Below are 18,023 nucleotides of genomic sequence, written 5' to 3' on the forward strand. Positions count from 1 at the left end.
TATATATATATATATATATATATATGTATATATATATATATATATATATATATATATATATATATATATATATATATATATATATATATATATATATATATATAAATATATATATATATATATAAAAAACACAACATTTTCCCCCCACGGTTTGGCATGCACTTGCACCCCGCCCGGTTCATCTCAAATCTGATGACGCATCTATAATATGGTTTGTAACTTCAAAATAACGCATACAACAGACAATTCCGCTAGTGTATATTTTTTTTACTTAACTCCTTGTGAGAACTTGTGCTCTCAAATATTGAGTTCTCTTTCAAGTCTTGTGCTTGAACGGACAAACTCACACTAAAGTATGTCATCATGTCCATCTTGATGAGTATCCAAGCACACATAGTCTGTATTCCTTAAGTGAACTTTATACAGTCGAGAAAGATATCTCGCATATATCCCTGCATTAGGTCTTAAAGGAGCAGTAACCTTTACTGCTGTCTGTTTAATGTCAAATAAAAGATAAAAACATCACTCACTGCTCTTGACTGAACAGCTTTTGTAAGTTTAATAAGTATTAAACTTTAATCTATACAGTCAAACATGGAATTCTATTTTACATTTTATCAATTTCTGTACCTGAAAACTAATGTTAAACGACCTGAAAACCTTAAAAGCATTGTTTTTTTTATTATCATCTATGCTCGATTGTATTTGTGATGCTGCTTTTATTTAAATGATTAGTTCTTATTTTCTTTATTTTTATTTGACACTAGTCCTTTTTTTCCTGAACATAAATACCAAACAAGACCGAAACCGTGAGCAATCTGAACCATTTTGCTTATTACACTATAAGGATCTTCGGCAACAATCGTTATACAGTAAAAAATTTTACTACTGTCTGGAGGAAAAAAAATATTTTTAAATAATGTCACACCAAGTACATATACATCTAATTTAAATGAGGATTTCCTGTTTCAGTGTAGCGGATTTGATAAACCCAGACATATTTTTTTTACCATTCTCTCTCGGTTAAGGTTAATATGACTTATCCTTGGAAAATGATCTGGCTATGAATTCTCCTAAACTGCTTCTCTTTTATGGTAAACAGATTGTAATTTTCTTTCCTGACAATATGACTCACTCAATGCATGAATTCATCTCGTCCTTTCAGATTTAGAAAGTGCTGCAGAGGAAATTATTACCTAACCCTAAGTCTTTTTGAGACGATGGTGACCACAGTATTAAAACTACTTGTATAAAGAACAGGATTAAGGTTTACCTCTTTGTGTACTTTTATTGGCCCTTTTGACCCCTAGAATCGCTCCCCTATTTTTCATCCGATTAGTCCATTCTGTGGTCATTCTACACAACATGGAACAATAAATGGGAGCCGTCTTCATCTTTGACAACCAAGATTTGAAAATACAGATTTAAGATCCAAGATTTATTCACATACATGCGCTGCCAAGAAAACATGCAACTAAACAAACAAGCTTCACGAACAGGATGTGTTATGCAAGACAGCTAGTGCAGAGACCTCGTTCTGATTCAGGCAGAGCATTAACAGAACATTAGTGTGTATATTAGCTCTGGAGAAGGCTTTATAGGAAGATCGCAAACGCAAACTGGACCAATCAGTGTAAAGTGACATGAGTAAAGAGACATGTATCTGAGGCAATAAAGCCACTGCACCTTCAGCTCTCACTCCAAATTAAATCAGTTTAGAGTGAATATAATTCAGACAAAATGTATCATCTTTTGCTGCCAATTTATATTTATATTACATGAAATATAATTACTTTTATTTCATATCATATATTCACAATGATTGACATTAATTGACAAGTAATATTAAACTTTGCTTTTAAATTAATATGAAGCATTAATATGAAGCTTTTTTGTGAACCTATAATTATTCTGAGTCAACAGGGATGACATACGCAGCAATTGAATAGTTACACACACACACACACACACACACACACACACACACACAGTAGTATTTCCATGTTTTATGGGGACTTTCCATAGGCGTAATGGTTTTTATACTGTACAAACTACCACTAAACCTACCCATCACAGGAAATATTCTGCATTTTTACTTACTCAAAAAAAACTCCTTCTGTATGATTTATAAGATGTTTTCCTCATGGGGACCAAAAAAATGTCCCCACACAAGGACAAGGATTTCGAAACAACTGGATCATTCTAATATAAAAACAGCAATAATGTGCATCAAGTCAAAACTGCACACCTGCCACATACTGTTCCTGAGTTTTGGACAGAGTGTGAATTCCTTTTTTGTGGTCGATTAACAGATTACACAACATGATGCATATCTTCAGTGGGTAAGGTGATTAAAGTGACCAGTTTACAGAGGATTTATGAGTGCTTCAACCACTACTGCAGTAAAGCTAGGCTTTTATGTGTCTTTGCATGCTCTGTTTGTCCCATTTTCCATGATTATAGAGACCAAATGTCCCATCCGAGCTATCCGAACACTTCCCTCCAGCAGTGTTGATGACAGTGTTGCTATTGCCTGCTGTGTCCAGAGCTCAGTAAATATGTGACTCCAGTTCACACAGCGCTGTGGCTTTACCACTGAACTTTCCTTCCCTTCCGCCCACTCTAAAGCTGCTGACCATTAATTAAAACCTCTAAAAAACACGAGGCTCAGGCACTGGCCGTAAAGAAGCTCATCGTCAGCTGAAATGGCAGCACATCTGGAAGAGCAAATACACATTCAGGGCTAAACAATGACCATAACACTTCTCCTTTCTGCATATTTACCATACTTTTATACCTGTATGCCTTGTATGCCGGTTTCACATCGCATCCACAGAGTGAACAGTGCCTATTTTGATGATGCCCATGTTAAAGAATTGTCGGTGTCCACTGGCGCAAAGCAGAGCAAACACTTTCAATTAATTCCTATTGAAGTTGAGCTTTACACTTGCACGTGAGCATAAAGCTCAGCTTCCATATGAATGAATTGAAAATGCTCGCTCTGCTCCATGCCGCGCCAGTGGACACAAATGATCATTGGAGACTCCAAAAGTAAACCAAATAACCAAATATAAGGAGTCCATATAATTCTATTATATAATACATTTGTCAGTGCAATGCACTTAACGTCTAATCTACGGCCATTCTAGGTGCACATAACAATAGGTTAAAGAGCTTAAAGTATGGGTACACAAGTTAAAAGGTTAAAGTATCAGTTTTGATGTTAATATTTATTCATCACGCTGTTGAACTTGCCAATATGTTCTCTTGTTATTTCATAGGGAGCTTCAAAGATGCAGCATGTGCCCTGTGTTTATCGGTATCCAATTATGTTTGTTGGGTAAAAAAGAAAAAAACTAATATATATATATATATATTAGGGGTGTAACGGTTCACAAAATTCACGGTTCGGTTCGATACGATACACTGGTGTCACGGTTCGGTTCGGTACGGTTTGGTATGTTTTAGATAGGGCCTACAGCAAAAAGAAAAAATTGGCAGAAATTACCTTTTTTTATTATTATTTTATTAAAACTAACAAAGTATGATTTTTTTGTTGTTGTATGATTTTACCCATCTTCTATGTAGTTACAGGAATAAGACATTAGATCTTTACATTAGCGTGTGCGGTGCGTGTTGAGTTGCGTGTGCGTTGCAGGAGCTCCACACCCTGTAGTGCTTTACATATGCTGCGTTTGCAGTCCGCAACTGATCCGCTGTTGCACACCACAAACACAGCATTTATTCATTATTTTTTATTTAAAATCCAAAAGTTTTTATTGAACATGCCTCGTCAGAATTCCAATTTTCTTTGTTTACTCTTTAATAGAAGTCAGGTTACGTAGCCTACTACATTTAAACATCATTTTATTAAATTCATTTATTCATATTTATATACTTTAGATTTAGCTCACACAAGTGGCAAAACATTAAAACATAGTTTATAGCCTTAAATCACAAACATTTTAAATTAGAAACTTACAATAGTCTATTCAAAAACAGCCGACTCTAGTCTTTACTTTCGTTTTTAAACCCTTTGAAAAGAAATCCTGCAGGTCAAAAAGAACTTTGCTTTTCACCTCCAAGAAAGTGCGAGTGCTCTCCATTATGGCACATTTTTTTTTAACCTAAATGCCAGGTAAGGTGTCGTTTTGTTGCTTTACTTGAGAAAAAAAAGCGTGTTGACTTTGAAACAAGAGTATATTTTAAATGAGATGCATCTGTGGTGAAATTACTAGATTTTCGCATCAGTACATGTTTATTTTAATGCGAACAATGTTCTATCACTTTAATGCAGCAACGCAGCGCAGCAAAAAATAGCCTCGGTACGAAAACGATCCGTGCACTGCTGCAGACGCAACGCTCCTGGAACGGACTGACGGACAGCACCCGCGTGCAGTTTGAATTCTGTCATCCGTTAACATGGGTACGGAAAAAAATACGCACCGCACACGCACTGCAGACGGATTATGTGTGAAACGGGCGTTAGGTCTCATATCCGCGGCTATAAATGGACCACTCGCCGCGGTGATGTCTTTTGCCATTTGAATAAGTTGGAAATGTCTGTCTAAATGCTGCGGGGATAGTTTGTGGGATAGTTTGTGGCTGTTTTTCCTTTTTATCGTCTTGTTGTCGGCGTAAAGACAACAAGATCGTCTTATTGTCGGCTTTGATTGACATGACATGAATTATTCCCGCTGCTGTACCATCAGCAAATGCGACATACCGTTGTTTTTTAATCCATCAATCTTGCCAACACCATCATAGCTTACCAAGAATCCAAAGTTCACCCAAACACCAGACCTGTTGGTTATTGGAGGATCTTCTATTTCTGGTTTGTTAAACGCAATAGCCATTTTGCCACGAGCATTCAGCGCGTAGCCTACTGAGTAAGCGAGCACCTGACTGAGCAGCCTAAAACATATTTGGTGTTTTTTTTTTCTTTCACTTCGGCGGTGTCAGGGGCATTGCCTGTTATGTCGTTTTGGTTATTGGGCTACCTTGTTGAACGCATATTATTATATTTCACACACTTTTTTATTTTCCAAATCTAATTAATTAGTCCAAGAACCGTTCGGTACATAATGCATACCGCGTACCGAACCGAAAGCCTCGTACCGAACGGTTCAATACGAATACGCGTATCGTTACACCCCTAATATATATATATATATATATATATATATATATATATATATATATATATATATATATATATATATATATATATATATATATATATATATATATATATATATATATATATATATATATTATATATATATATATATATATATATATATATATATAAAAAATATAGGAACACCATACTAATACTGTGTTTGACCATCTGAATGTCTCGACAGAAATTGAGACTCAACAGACCAGGCAACATTTTTCCAGTCTTCAACTGTCCAATTTTGGCGAGCTTATGCAAATTGTAGCCTCTTTTTCCTAATTGTAGTGGAGATGAGTGGTACCTGGTGAGATATTCTACTGTTGTAGCCCATCCGCCTCAAGGTTGTGCGTGTTGTGGCTTCACAAATGCTTTGCTTCATACTTCGACTGTAACAAGTGGTTATTTCAGTCAAAGTTGCTCTTCTATCAGCTTGAATCAGTCGGCCCATTCTCCTCTGACCTCTAGCATCAACAAGGCATTTTTGCCCATAGGACTGTCGCATACTGGATGTTTTTCCTTTTTCACACTCGTTCTTTGTAAACTCTAGAAATGGTTGTGTTAAAAATCCCAGTAACTGAGCAGATTGTGAAATACTCAGACCGGCCGTCTGGCACCAACATCTATGCTATGCTAAAAATTGCTTAAATCACCTTTCTTTCTCATTCTGATATACAGTTTGGAGTTCAGGAGATTGTCTTGACCAGCACCACACCCCTAAATGCACTGAAGCAACTGCCATGTGAATGGTTGATTAGATAATTGGTCGATTAGATAAATATAAAGACAAGGGCTACCTGAGAACAGCAGTGTTTGGGTTTTATACAGTAAGTAGACATGACTCATAAGAGCTGGTAAAAAGTGGAACAACCACCTCTGAACTTGTTAGGCGAGTCTGTGACACAGTCTGTCCGTATTCTGACACCTCAACCCCAGCAGTTCTGCTTCATATTACACAGCAAACACGACCCCCACGCAATTCACAAGTTTAATGACGTGTGTGTGATTTGAATTTGGACCTCGCAATATCCTCACATTAGAAAAAACATATATCTGTACGACTAGGTATGAATATAAGTAGAGCTGCAACAACTAATCGATAATAATCACGCAGATTAATAATTTTAAACTGGCAAGACATAACCGACTGCGTTTACTGTTTGCCGAGACAGGTATTTTGAAACAATTTTTTGTACTTGTGCATTCAAAAGCAATTAATTGAAAAATGTGTGCGTGTATGCAGCGGTGCGCACAGACAACAGCGTGCAAGTACCAAACTGAGTTCTCTTTTGCCTCTACTTACGCTTAAATGGTATAAAAATCACCATTGCCCTGTTTACACCTGGTATTAAGATGCATATTGGTCGTTCGGACAACGCTAAATACAGGTCTAGACAGGGTCTAAAACGCTTGGAGCTTATCCACTTTCGATCACTTCCAGAGGGAGTTTCGATCACTTCCAGACTTTCGTAATGTAAATGCTCATGTAATCAAATGCGCACAAACAGCTGCAAGAGACAGTTCTCTGACCTAATGCGTAAACATTATGGGAAGCGTGCTAGCCAGACAGTATTTAAACTCAGCTTGGTTTTGTTTGAAGGTGAAAAAATTTCCCAGCAAAATGTCTCACCATTCCTGATTTCTAATACACACTCACTGTGTTCACCATGGTCTTGCAGCTATTCAGAGCAGAAAAATTAAAGCTGCTGCTCTGTGTGTTGTTCCATAATCTTCATTCATGATCATATGTAAATTGTGCAAGCTTACTTTTTCCATCATCTCGAAAGATCTAAAAAAAAAAATACACTATACAACCAATAGACTCTCCCCTAATAGAAATCAGGACAGAAGTGGTTAAAAGTGGACAAAAAAGACCAGGTGTAAACGGTTGTGCCTCCCTCATCTACTTATCGAAACAACCAAAACACATCTTAATACCATGTGTAAAAAGGGCCAATGTTTAAATTGGCAAGACAAAACACATGCAAATTATAAACTTTCATTCTATGATGGTTAAACTTCGCAATTAATCAGAGAATTGCATGCATGCTGGTCAATGTGGATCATAAACCAGCTAAGATCAGTTTAACCTCTAATGTAAACCTATTGTAGGAAACCTCCAAAACAAAAGTAGGAACCTTTAAAATAGCATAATTGGGGCACTTTAATTCAATAATTCATTAGACATATTTCCATTAGAAAATAATAATGGATAATGATCAACAAAACCCACATTTACAGAAGAAAACGTACCCTCATTCCCAGAACCAAGAAGCCGATGTCCTCCATCAGTGGATATTTCCTGATCTGCTGTTCCCGTTTCTCCTGTGATGCAAAAGGATCGTAGCTCCTCTGGCCGATCTTCACGTCCATGATACACGGCTTATGAAACCTGCGTGTCACATCCTCCAGTTTGAGGTACAGGTCTGTGGAAGATAGCGAGCAGACATGCTTACTAAACTCAAGCTCTTTATCCACCAATCTCCTCATCGCTCCATGAAGCCAACTGTGTACCTTTGGGAGCGTCTGGTGAGGACCACGTGCCATAGTACTTGGGAAGGTGTGCTTGGAGTTCTACAAGACAGGGGTCGCAGTGGTCTTCAGCATACACCTGGAGTAAAAAACAGGATCACACTGTGAAATTTCAATAGTATTGGAATGGATACATCACTTGCTATGCCTGTAACTGAGCCTTGATAAAACAATTCTACCATGTACACTACTTTGCCAAAGGTATTGGGACACCCCTCCAAATAATTGAATTCAGGTTTTCCAATCACTTCCATGACCCCAGAAGTATAAAATCAAGCACCTAGCCATGCAGATGCTTCTACAAACATTTGTGAAAGAATGGGTCGCTCTAAGGAGCTCAGTGAATTCAAGTGTTGTACCGTGATAGGCTGCCACCTGTGCAATAAGTCCATTCACACAATTGTTAGTCGTATTATAACAAAGTGGAAGCAATTGGGAACAACAGCAACTTAGCTATGAAGGCTACATAAAAATCACAGACCGGGGTCAGCGCATGCTGAGCCACACAGCGTTGAAGTCTGCAACTATCTCCAGATTCAATGGCTACAGCATACCTCCAAAAATCCAAATGTGTGGTATTCATCAAAAAGTGCGTAGAGAGCATCATGGAATGGGTTTCCATGACTGAGTAGCTGCATCCAAGCCTTACATCACCAAGTGCAATGCAAAGCGCCAGATGCAGTGGTGTAATGCCTTAGCACACCAAGACATTTTGGACAATTTCATACTTTCATCTTTGTTGTGAGAGTTTGGGGATGGCCTTCCTCTTACAACATGACTGTGCACCAGTGCACAAAGCAAGTCGCATAAAGACATGGATGCGTTCATCCATATCTTTATGGGACTTGCTTTGTGCAAGTTGGCACAGTTTGGTGTGGAGGAACTTGACTGGCCTGCACAGAGTCCTGACCTCAACCCATTAGAACACCTATGGGAGGAATTCGAGCAGAGACTGTGAGCCAGGCCTTCTCGTCCAACATCAATAGCTGATCCCACAGATGCGCATCTAGAAGAACGGTCAAACATTTCCATAAACACACTCCTAAACCTTGTGGAAAGTCTTCCCAGAAGAGTTGAAGCTGTTATAGCTGCAAAGGGAGGGCCAACTCCATATTAAACCCTACGGATTAAATATGGGATGCCATTAAAGTTTGTGTACATATGAAGGCAGCCATCCCAGAACTTTTGGCAATATAGTGTATGTACTAGTATGTGTTTCAGATTGGAAAACTTCCAGTTTTAGGCTACACGTTTTTTGTTTTGTTCTGGCTAGCGCAGTTCTGTAGTATGTAGCTTGGCCAAAAACGGCAAAAACTTTGTCACGATACTTACAGCCCCTCTGAAGAGGCAAAAGGTATGTTATACAATGCTGAGATCTGAGCATTTTGTCTATTAATATGCTCGTTTTGTACAAACGTAAGACAGCACAGTGTAAACTGATCCGTTACGTGCTTTGCATACGTTTCAGCTCTTACATTGGTGATATGGTGAATGATTAGAGTTCATAAAGGATTAAACATCATAAAACCATCAGTAAAAGTCTCATCCTTGAATCGAGGGGCATGTTACAGTCTGCTATTCAAATAAAGTTAAAAACCCTTGTTTTAATGCAGTGTTTGACTGACAGGTGAGTAGGTGGCCCTTCCCTGTTGTCTAGGAAGCATTAGTGTTTGCACTGCAAATACAATGATGCAACATGTTTTTGACTACGCTCCCTATTTCAGTGATTAGACTTTTGGACCCCATTTACACATTTGTTTAGTGCTGAACACTTGCGATCAGATGACCAAAAAATTTCAATTCTACCATCTACTCACCCTCAAGTTGTCCCAAAGCTGTATGAATTCCTTTCTTCTGCTGAACACAAAAGATGATGTTTTGAAGCGTGCCAGTGGGGCCCTGGGCCTGTTTGGTTACCCATATTCTTCAAAATGTCATCTTTTGTGATCAGCAGAAGAAAGGAATTCATACAGGTTTGGGACAACTTGAGCGTGGGTAAATGATGACAGAATTGACATTTTTGGGTCAACTAACCCTTTAACGCCAGGTGCCAATGTTCCCTCTATTTTTTTTTTCTTGCTGTGCAAAACTTTTCTCTATTGGGCAGACATTTTGGCCACCTGAGCAAAAACATTCTTTAAACCAGACCTGTACAGTGTACAAAAAGTTGCTATATCATGCAGTAGTAACTTTTAACTTTAATGTGCCATTTATATTTGATCCTTGATGTAACTTGATGTTAAAAATGATTTTTTTTTCTGAATTTCGAAGTAATTTAATGCAGCAAGTTTTACTTTTTTTTTTTTTTTTTACAGTGCTAGTAACTGTACTAGTCTTTTAATTCTGTTAAAAAAATTAATCTGAAGCAGAACAGATCAATTCTTTAAAATAATAGTACATAATATACAAAAAAGTTGCAACAGGGCCATGTTTACCATTGTGTGGCAACCCCCTCTTCTTTTTATAACAGTCTGCAAACGTCCGAGGATTGAGGAGACAAGTTGCTCAAGTTTAGTAAAAGGAATGTTGTTCCATTCTTGTCTAATACAAGCTTCTATTTTCTCAACTGTCTTAGGTCTTCTTTGTCGCATCTTCCTCTTTATGATGCACCAAATGTTTTCTATGGGTTCTATGGGTGAAAGATCTGGACTGCAGGCTGGGCATTTCAGTACCTAGACCTATCGAGTTTTAGCCGGCGACAGCGAATGGCACGGTGGATTGAGTTCACCGACAATGTTTTCTGGTTTTCAGTATTCCTGAGATGTTGTGATTTCCATTACGGTAGCATTCCTGTATGTGATGCAGGGCCGTCTAAGGGCACGAAGATCACGAAGGCATCCAGTATGGTTTTCCAGCCCTGTGCCCGGTTGCATAAAACACCTTAAGTTTTTCCCTTAAGTATGATACTTAAGGCGTGATTTCCCCTTATCTAAGGGAATGATTTAAGGGTGTTGCATATAATCCCTTAAACGGTTTTCTTAGGTAAGGGACACCGTAGGGCTGGGCGATATGGAGCAAAAAATATATCTCGATATATTTTGCTATATCTCGATATACGATATATATCTCGATATCTTTACAGGAAAAATAACCCCCTAAAAACTACAGCAAAAACAAATATGCCAAATACCACAAAAACCTTTTTTTTTTTTAATTGAAGTGCAAAGAGGTAGTCAAGTGCTTTTGCGACATTTAAAATAAAAAACTCCCTGATTACATAAATAATAATAATTTAACTGTAAAAGAAAATAAATAATATTGCCTTCTTTTCATTTATTTCATGCTTTCAAAAGATGAATCAAAGACTCCCTTTTTTACAGTTAAAGTAAACAGTAAGCATTTTGCCGAAAGATGGGGGCATGACTGTGATATAAATAAACTGTTTGTCATAACACCACTTCCTGTTAAATTTGTATCAAAATTCAAACAGTGATGTTTGTCATGAGTTTGACAAAATTCAAACTCATCATGCAGATCATGTAGGCTACACATGAGCTGAATTTCACTTCTTTTCCAGTTACAGAACGAAATATGAATGTCAGAAGGTAGGCTATATGATAATATGATACAGTACAACTTACAGAAGAGCAATGTGTCTCAGGACACCCGGGATGAAGCGTTTTTCACTCTTGGTTAAAACGTGAATAGACCTATTCATCATAATCCCGTGATAAAGCTGACAAAATAATAATAGTAATGATATTGCAATACTTTTTAAATGTTTTCAAATGATATGCGATCATTTTGACATTTTAACCGAAAACTATGCGATCAGTTAGACACAGATCATAAACTGGCATGATTGCGACCGCGGACGTCTCGCACCAGTAGTGTCAATCACCTGACTGTGGGTGAAACGTGCGATTTGAACTATGATGAACATTAATATTTCTTTATGAATTTTAGCAAGCAGTTGTGTTAGAAGGAAAACATGGTCTCTAAACTGAGTCCTGAACAACGTGCGCGCTTGTCAACATGATAACTAATCCTCACCTGGTTGTGGAAGCAGCCGTGTTCAATGAGACAACACGCGAGGGGAGGGGGAACAAAGCAAGAGGCGGGAGGCGCGCGAGGCTCCGTGAGCACAACACAGAGAAGGCAAACAAGCAAAGTGGCGGAATCAGAATTTAATATAAACAATATATCGATATATACGATATGTCCAAATCCATATCGAGCTGAAAAAATATCTCGATATATTTTAAATATCGAGATATCGCCCACCCCTAGGACACCGCTAAGTGTTTCACGACTGCAACCCAGGTTTTACCGTTATAAAATTCTATTGTTGCCATAGACACGCTACGCTGGCGGGTTAGAGTGAAGCTGAGATTTAACAAGAGGAATATTACACGGAGTGAGAGAACATTATTGTCTTAAATCAAATAAAAATGATCACTGCTGAGGATAAACGATTTGAAGATCACGACAAAATAAAATAATATGCTTGGTAACGTTATTTGTTTCACACGTTAGACCTTCTCAGCAAAAATCAGCTTCAACACCGGCAGAGCGCCAGCAGCACGCCAAACCATGCAGCAAAGGGAGGTTTTATTGCTTCTTTGTTAACAATTATTTTAGTCTATTGTTAATTTTACTTAGAACAACCTCTATATTATTTTAGATTTTTTTCATTATTCCTTCAAAACACTTTTGAATTGCAGAAAGACGCAAATATCCTCTCCAGCCGCGACAAGAGAAAAAGTGCTAGAACTGCAAAGAGACATCCTACAGCTTCAAAAGACAAAACTGCAATTAGAGATCGAAAAACTTAAAAAGGAGAAGGAAAATCAAGACCTTTACAACTGAATTCTTAATAACAAACTAATGCAGCTACAAAGTGAAGGAAAAATAAAATGCACATCAATTGACGAATATTTTTTTTTTTTAATGACAGATCTGACAGGTTTTGTATTTATTTATGATTTATATTTTATTTATTTATATTTATGACTATTGTCCATAGGCTACTAGCTAAACTAATTAAAGAATGCATTTACGATGGCATCTCTGACAACAAATCCAGCCCGTTGAAAATCTTGTTGATTTTCTTCATGAGCCTCTTCTGCTTCTGCTTCTTGAGCCTCTTCTTCGACATCATCTCCCTCTTCACAATACATCTTTGACATGTTAAAAAGAACAACGCTGGAGACAATAATTTTGCAGGCCCTTGGAGGCTCAACGTGCAGCTCGCTGTGGAGACAGTAAAATCTGCGTTTGAGCTGTCTGATCGTCCTCTCAATTATAGACCGTGTGTGTGTCAACGCATTGTTGTATCTTTCCTAGGATCAAACGATGACCATAATTATCAACAAGTCAAAATACATTTTAATACATTGAAAAAATATGATCAATAAGTTGACAATAGCCTATATGTTTTTACTTAATTTTCAACTTTTTAAAGTTAATAGGCTATAGCTCTCGGTCAAAATCCTAGAGTCATGTGTACTCCCTGGCCATGATGCAACAACATTTCTAATTCTGCACAGATGGTCACACACTAGCTGCACATTAACAGAATGGTAATTTTTTCTGTTAACATACTGATCTTCATGCGTGCGGGGAGCCTGAATTCTGACATGTGTGCCATCAATTACACCACTTATTCGAGGAAACCCCGCTTTCTGAAAAAAAGAGGTTTGAATGGCATCCAGTTCAACACGCGATGAAAATGTCACAGTTTGGCTTAAATGACGGCAGAGAGCCCCTGCAACCCGGTGAATAACTCTACTAACTGACGATTTATAAACATGGAAAACATCTCCCACTACAGACTGGAAACTCCCAGTTGCAAAGAACCGAAGTGACACTTAAGGGTTATTTTATGCAACACCCTTAAGTTTAAGGGAAACCTAAGGGCGATCTTAAGGGAAATTTTCACTTATGGTGTTTTATGCAACCGGGCACTGACCCTTACGCAGAGATTGTTCCAGGTTCTCTGAATCTTTGGATGATATTATGCACTGTAGATGATGATAGCTTCAAAGTCTTTGCAATTTTTCTCTGAGAAACTCGTTTCTGACATTGCTCCACTATTTTTTGGCCGCAGCATTGGAGGAATTGGTGATCCTCTGCCCATCTTGACTTCTGAGAGATACTACCACTCTGAGAGGCTCTTTTTATACCCAATAATGTTGCCAATTGACCTAATAAGTTGCAAATTGGTCCTCCAGCTGTTCCATTATGTACATTTAACTTTTCTGGCCTCTTATTTCTACCTGTCCCAACTTTTTGGAGTGTGCAGCTCTCGTGAAATCCAAAATGAGCCAATATTTGGAATGACATTTCAAAATGTCTCATGTTCAACATGTGATGCGTTATCTATATTCTATTGTGAATAAAATATAGGTTTGAGATTTGTAAGTTATTGCATTACTTTTTTTAATTCACAATTTGTACAGTGTCCCAACTTTTTGGGAATCAGGTTTGTAATATGAGAAAAGAAATGAAGCAGTTACATTAAGATGGTTTGGGACAACCATAATGTGTTTTTATATGGTCAATTGTTGACTATAGACAGCATTTAACCATCAAAATTAAATCTTGATTTATTGCTCATGAAGTCCCCTTTTGAGATAAATTATCTATTAGGGTTTAATATAATATAATTAATATAATATAATATAATATAATATAATATAATATAATATAATATAATATAATATAATATAAAAACAAACTGAACCATTTAAACTGAGATCTAGAAGTCTAGAAATCTAGAAATGCATCCAAATAACAGCAAAGCAACCGTATGGTGCTCTGCAGTGGTCAAAAATGACTATAAATAAGTGAATTTTAAAGTGATTTATTCTTGAAAACTCAGATGTAGATTCGGACAGCTATTACATCAACACGACCTGGTGTTTGTCAAAAGCAGCAGGTAACTCTGCCGGGGATTTTTACATGGGTGGTGAGAGACGGACGGCAAATAAATAACTGACCAGTCCCTGTAACTTGAATGATGGCAATACCTTCTGACCCCACGAGAAACAGTTACTGTCCGAATACAGCAATTCCTTCACCACTAACGGAACGTGCTGGAAAATCTAACTTTTCCCCAATTCCCTCTGTTGGGGAGGAGGGCCACAACATCATGGCCACCAACAAACCCCAGCAAAGATTGTTCTTGCTCCGGCTTTAACTTCTGGATGTTCGGCAGCGGTGCCACAACGGAATGAATGGTTTCGTTCGCATCTTTCTCCGCCGCCATTACTGAACTACAACTCAAACTAGTGCAAGACATCAACGTCATCGTTCTCAGCCACTCCCTCTGTTCGCTGAATAGACTGGTAAACATTTGTTCGGAGAAAACCTAAGAATACACCGCAGTCCCAGACGTAGTACTGAAGTACGTAGAAGAGCAAAGCCAGGCTACATGCTTCCAGCTTAGAGTGAACACTGCCAGAAGTGTCTGCAATGACAACTTCTTCATAAACACTAATGGCCTGTCGAAAGTTGAACAGCTCTGCTTAAGAATCATGGAATCCATTGTCACTTTTCTGGAAAAATCTCTTTGGTAAGCCATTTCTAACTCCCAAAACAAACTCCAAATCCAATGTTGGTAACCAAACAGTCTTTTGTCCTTTTTTTTTGTCCTTTCCATGGAAGTCAAGTCTATTTGGTTACCCATTTTCTATTTCTATATAAACTTGTACAGGTTTGGAACAACTTGAGGGTGGCCAAATAAACTATCCCTTTAATCATTGCCTTTCCCTTTCTGGTGTTCATGCACATTTGATAAAACTGAAACAGCATATAGTATACAGGATATAACTTTATATTTGACAGGACAGCTGTTGTCAGATCTTAACCAGTCTTGAACCGAGAACATTCCTGTATTACTCACCATGCTGTAGAACTGCATCTCTCTGGGTCCTCTTGGAGGAGGCTGAAGCTGTTTCAGGACCGTACCGTCAGGATGTTGCAAGATACCTGATTGAAAAACAGCTCAATCATAACCGCTATGATCACAGCACACAGGCCATACCAATAAGCACACCAACAGTTTTTTGAAATACATATTTGTTCATGCAGAGTTGCTTAAGTAAGAAACTGTGCATTAGCCTTCTCGGAGCTCATATATGATGGGAAATGACAGTGGTGTTTGTAAATGACATCACAGCCTGGCCTATATGCTGCTGAGAACTAGGTTGACAGGGCTTAGAGATTACGGTCATAGACGGTGAAGCTCTGGATTTAGGTCAGACTCACCCTCATTAAAAAAAGCCTTTTTGAAAGCCCTTCACATCAACGGTAAACAAAAGCAAACATTACAAGATTTAATTATTGACGTCAAACATGTGATCAACCAGGGGATTAACTTTATTAAAATGAATACTATACATCTCCTTTACGCAAAGCGATTTGTGACATTTACACGCTATTTGCTTTCGCTCTAAAGAAAGTAATAAATTACTAGGGATGTGTCCCAACCTGAAATCACATATTGACATATATATTGGATGAAATAAAAATAAGTTTATGTTTTTCTTTTTTTCTGCATTGTAACAATTTCATGACAATTAAGCACATTCCCCCCTTATTCTCACCACTTCAATGCATCTGGATGGTTTCAATTAAGTAAATAATAGAGAACAATTTAAAATATAGTAATAAAAAAATATACTGTCATGGCACTGATTTTAATCTGATAATAATTGTTTATGTATTTTAAATAATAAATTATATATGTAAATATTTTAATGGATAATGTTAGATTTAATGTTTAGATAGATAGACAGATAGATAGACAGACAGATAGATAGACAGATAGACAGATAGATAGATAGATAGATAGATAGATAGATAGATAGATAGATAGATAGATAGATAGATAGATAGATAGGGTCTTACATGAAGAGATTTTTTGCATGTCATCATATTAGCGTGTCATGAGCAAAATCCAAATGAGTCAGCACTATACTGATAAAAATTAAGCTTTTTTTCTTAAATTAATAAATCTGTAGTTTTATCAGAAAAAGCATATTTGAAAACATTACTAATAGGAGACCAGGGTTAGTTGTCACATAGGCTGTATCTCAGTAACTATAAGATTTGGTGCACAAATGATTGCTTTCCCCAAAAAAGTTCAATATCAAGTTGTTTTTGTAATATATGAACTGATAAGTCAATTAAAGCACTAATGAACCCCACAATGCCACACTTTCAGGCAAGGGCCAACAACATAATCAAAGGTTGTTGTTGTTTTAACCAAAACAGTGTTCTCAAGACTGTCATAAATTCCTATTCAAATTGGCATAATTGTTTTATGTGGGAATTTTAAATATTTTAGTTGATATATTAAAAAGGATACATTCATATTATTTAATGTTACATGTATAGATTTTTTATTTATGATTTTGTACCTCAAACATTGATAAGCTCCCATTGCGACAACTTACCCCATGACAGCATGTCACAAAAGGTCAACTTTATCTTGTTTCCTGGGTAATAAAGGTAATATTTGTTCAACCGCTTTATACAAATAATACTTTTAAGGTACGTGCATATAATACAAAAACTGACCCTAGAAATATTGACAGGAATAAAAACTGACAACTAGCTCCGGTCTCCAGTGCACAATATCAGGGCAATTTCAAATAACAGAATGAAGCTGCAAAACAAAAGGAATTGCATCAAATGTGTACTGACCCACTTTATCAACGCCATACTTGTGTCCGGCCACCTGATGAGAGAGCGGCACGCAGCCGTTCAGGTGAGCGCCCTGCGCGCCCTCCGGTAAACACGAGCCGCGGGTCATTAACGGGCGCGCGAGCTCCAGCCTCCCCAGCGCCACAGAAGAGTCCATTATGATGCTGAGACCGAAGACTTCACTGCAATGGCTCTTTATTTCTCTAAACAACTGCCGACTCTCAGAATCACATATTGATCGCAGACTCTCGACGCGTCATCCTGATGTGTGTGACCGATCGCGTGCCATCAGTCACGGCGCCCACCCTCGCAACCATATAACGAGCTTTTCACCTGGGCCACATCCCACTTCCTGACTTCAGAGATGTTTACACTCCTCCCTCGGTAATTGGTACGAGATGGTAGATACGGAACGAGCAGGGTACAAAGATCGACACGATATTCTGGCGGAGTTAGTCATATCGCACGGGAACTCGCAGTTCTGCGAAAGCTTCGCTGTTTGTTTCCGCCCCGCACAAGCTGACGCGCGTCCCCGAGAGACACGCTGCGAGTGATGTCACTACGCACAGGGAACTGAAGCGTCACAGAAGAATACGTCGAGTACTTTTCTCAGATTTTTTGTTAAACGTCCAAATTGGGTAGATTGTCTTGAATATGATAATAT

At 37.9% G+C, this 18,023-nt stretch overlaps 1 protein-coding gene across 2 annotated transcripts in view; it reads right to left on the reverse strand.

Annotated features, from left to right (window-relative positions):
• ipmkb (inositol polyphosphate multikinase b) overlaps positions 1–17,900 on the reverse strand; it is a 29,998-nt gene extending 12,098 nt beyond the window's left edge. Inside the window, exons 1-4 of one of the 2 annotated variants that reach the window (XM_067429242.1) lie at positions 17,360–17,900; positions 15,555–15,640; positions 7,691–7,787; positions 7,430–7,602 (exon numbers count right to left, since the gene is read on the reverse strand). In XM_067429242.1, the coding sequence (XP_067285343.1) occupies positions 7,430–7,602; positions 7,691–7,787; positions 15,555–15,640; positions 17,360–17,516 (513 nt within the window). In that variant the 5' untranslated portion in view covers positions 17,517–17,900. The remainder of the gene's footprint in view (positions 1–7,429; positions 7,603–7,690; positions 7,788–15,554; positions 15,641–17,359) is intronic. The other variant, XM_067429243.1, reaches the window with a different exon arrangement.
• Positions 17,901–18,023: the final 123 nt, after the last annotated feature.

The sequence above is a fragment of the Pseudorasbora parva genome, chromosome 21 (assembly GCF_024679245.1).
Source record: "Pseudorasbora parva isolate DD20220531a chromosome 21, ASM2467924v1, whole genome shotgun sequence".
Lineage (NCBI taxonomy): Eukaryota > Metazoa > Chordata > Actinopteri > Cypriniformes > Gobionidae > Pseudorasbora > Pseudorasbora parva.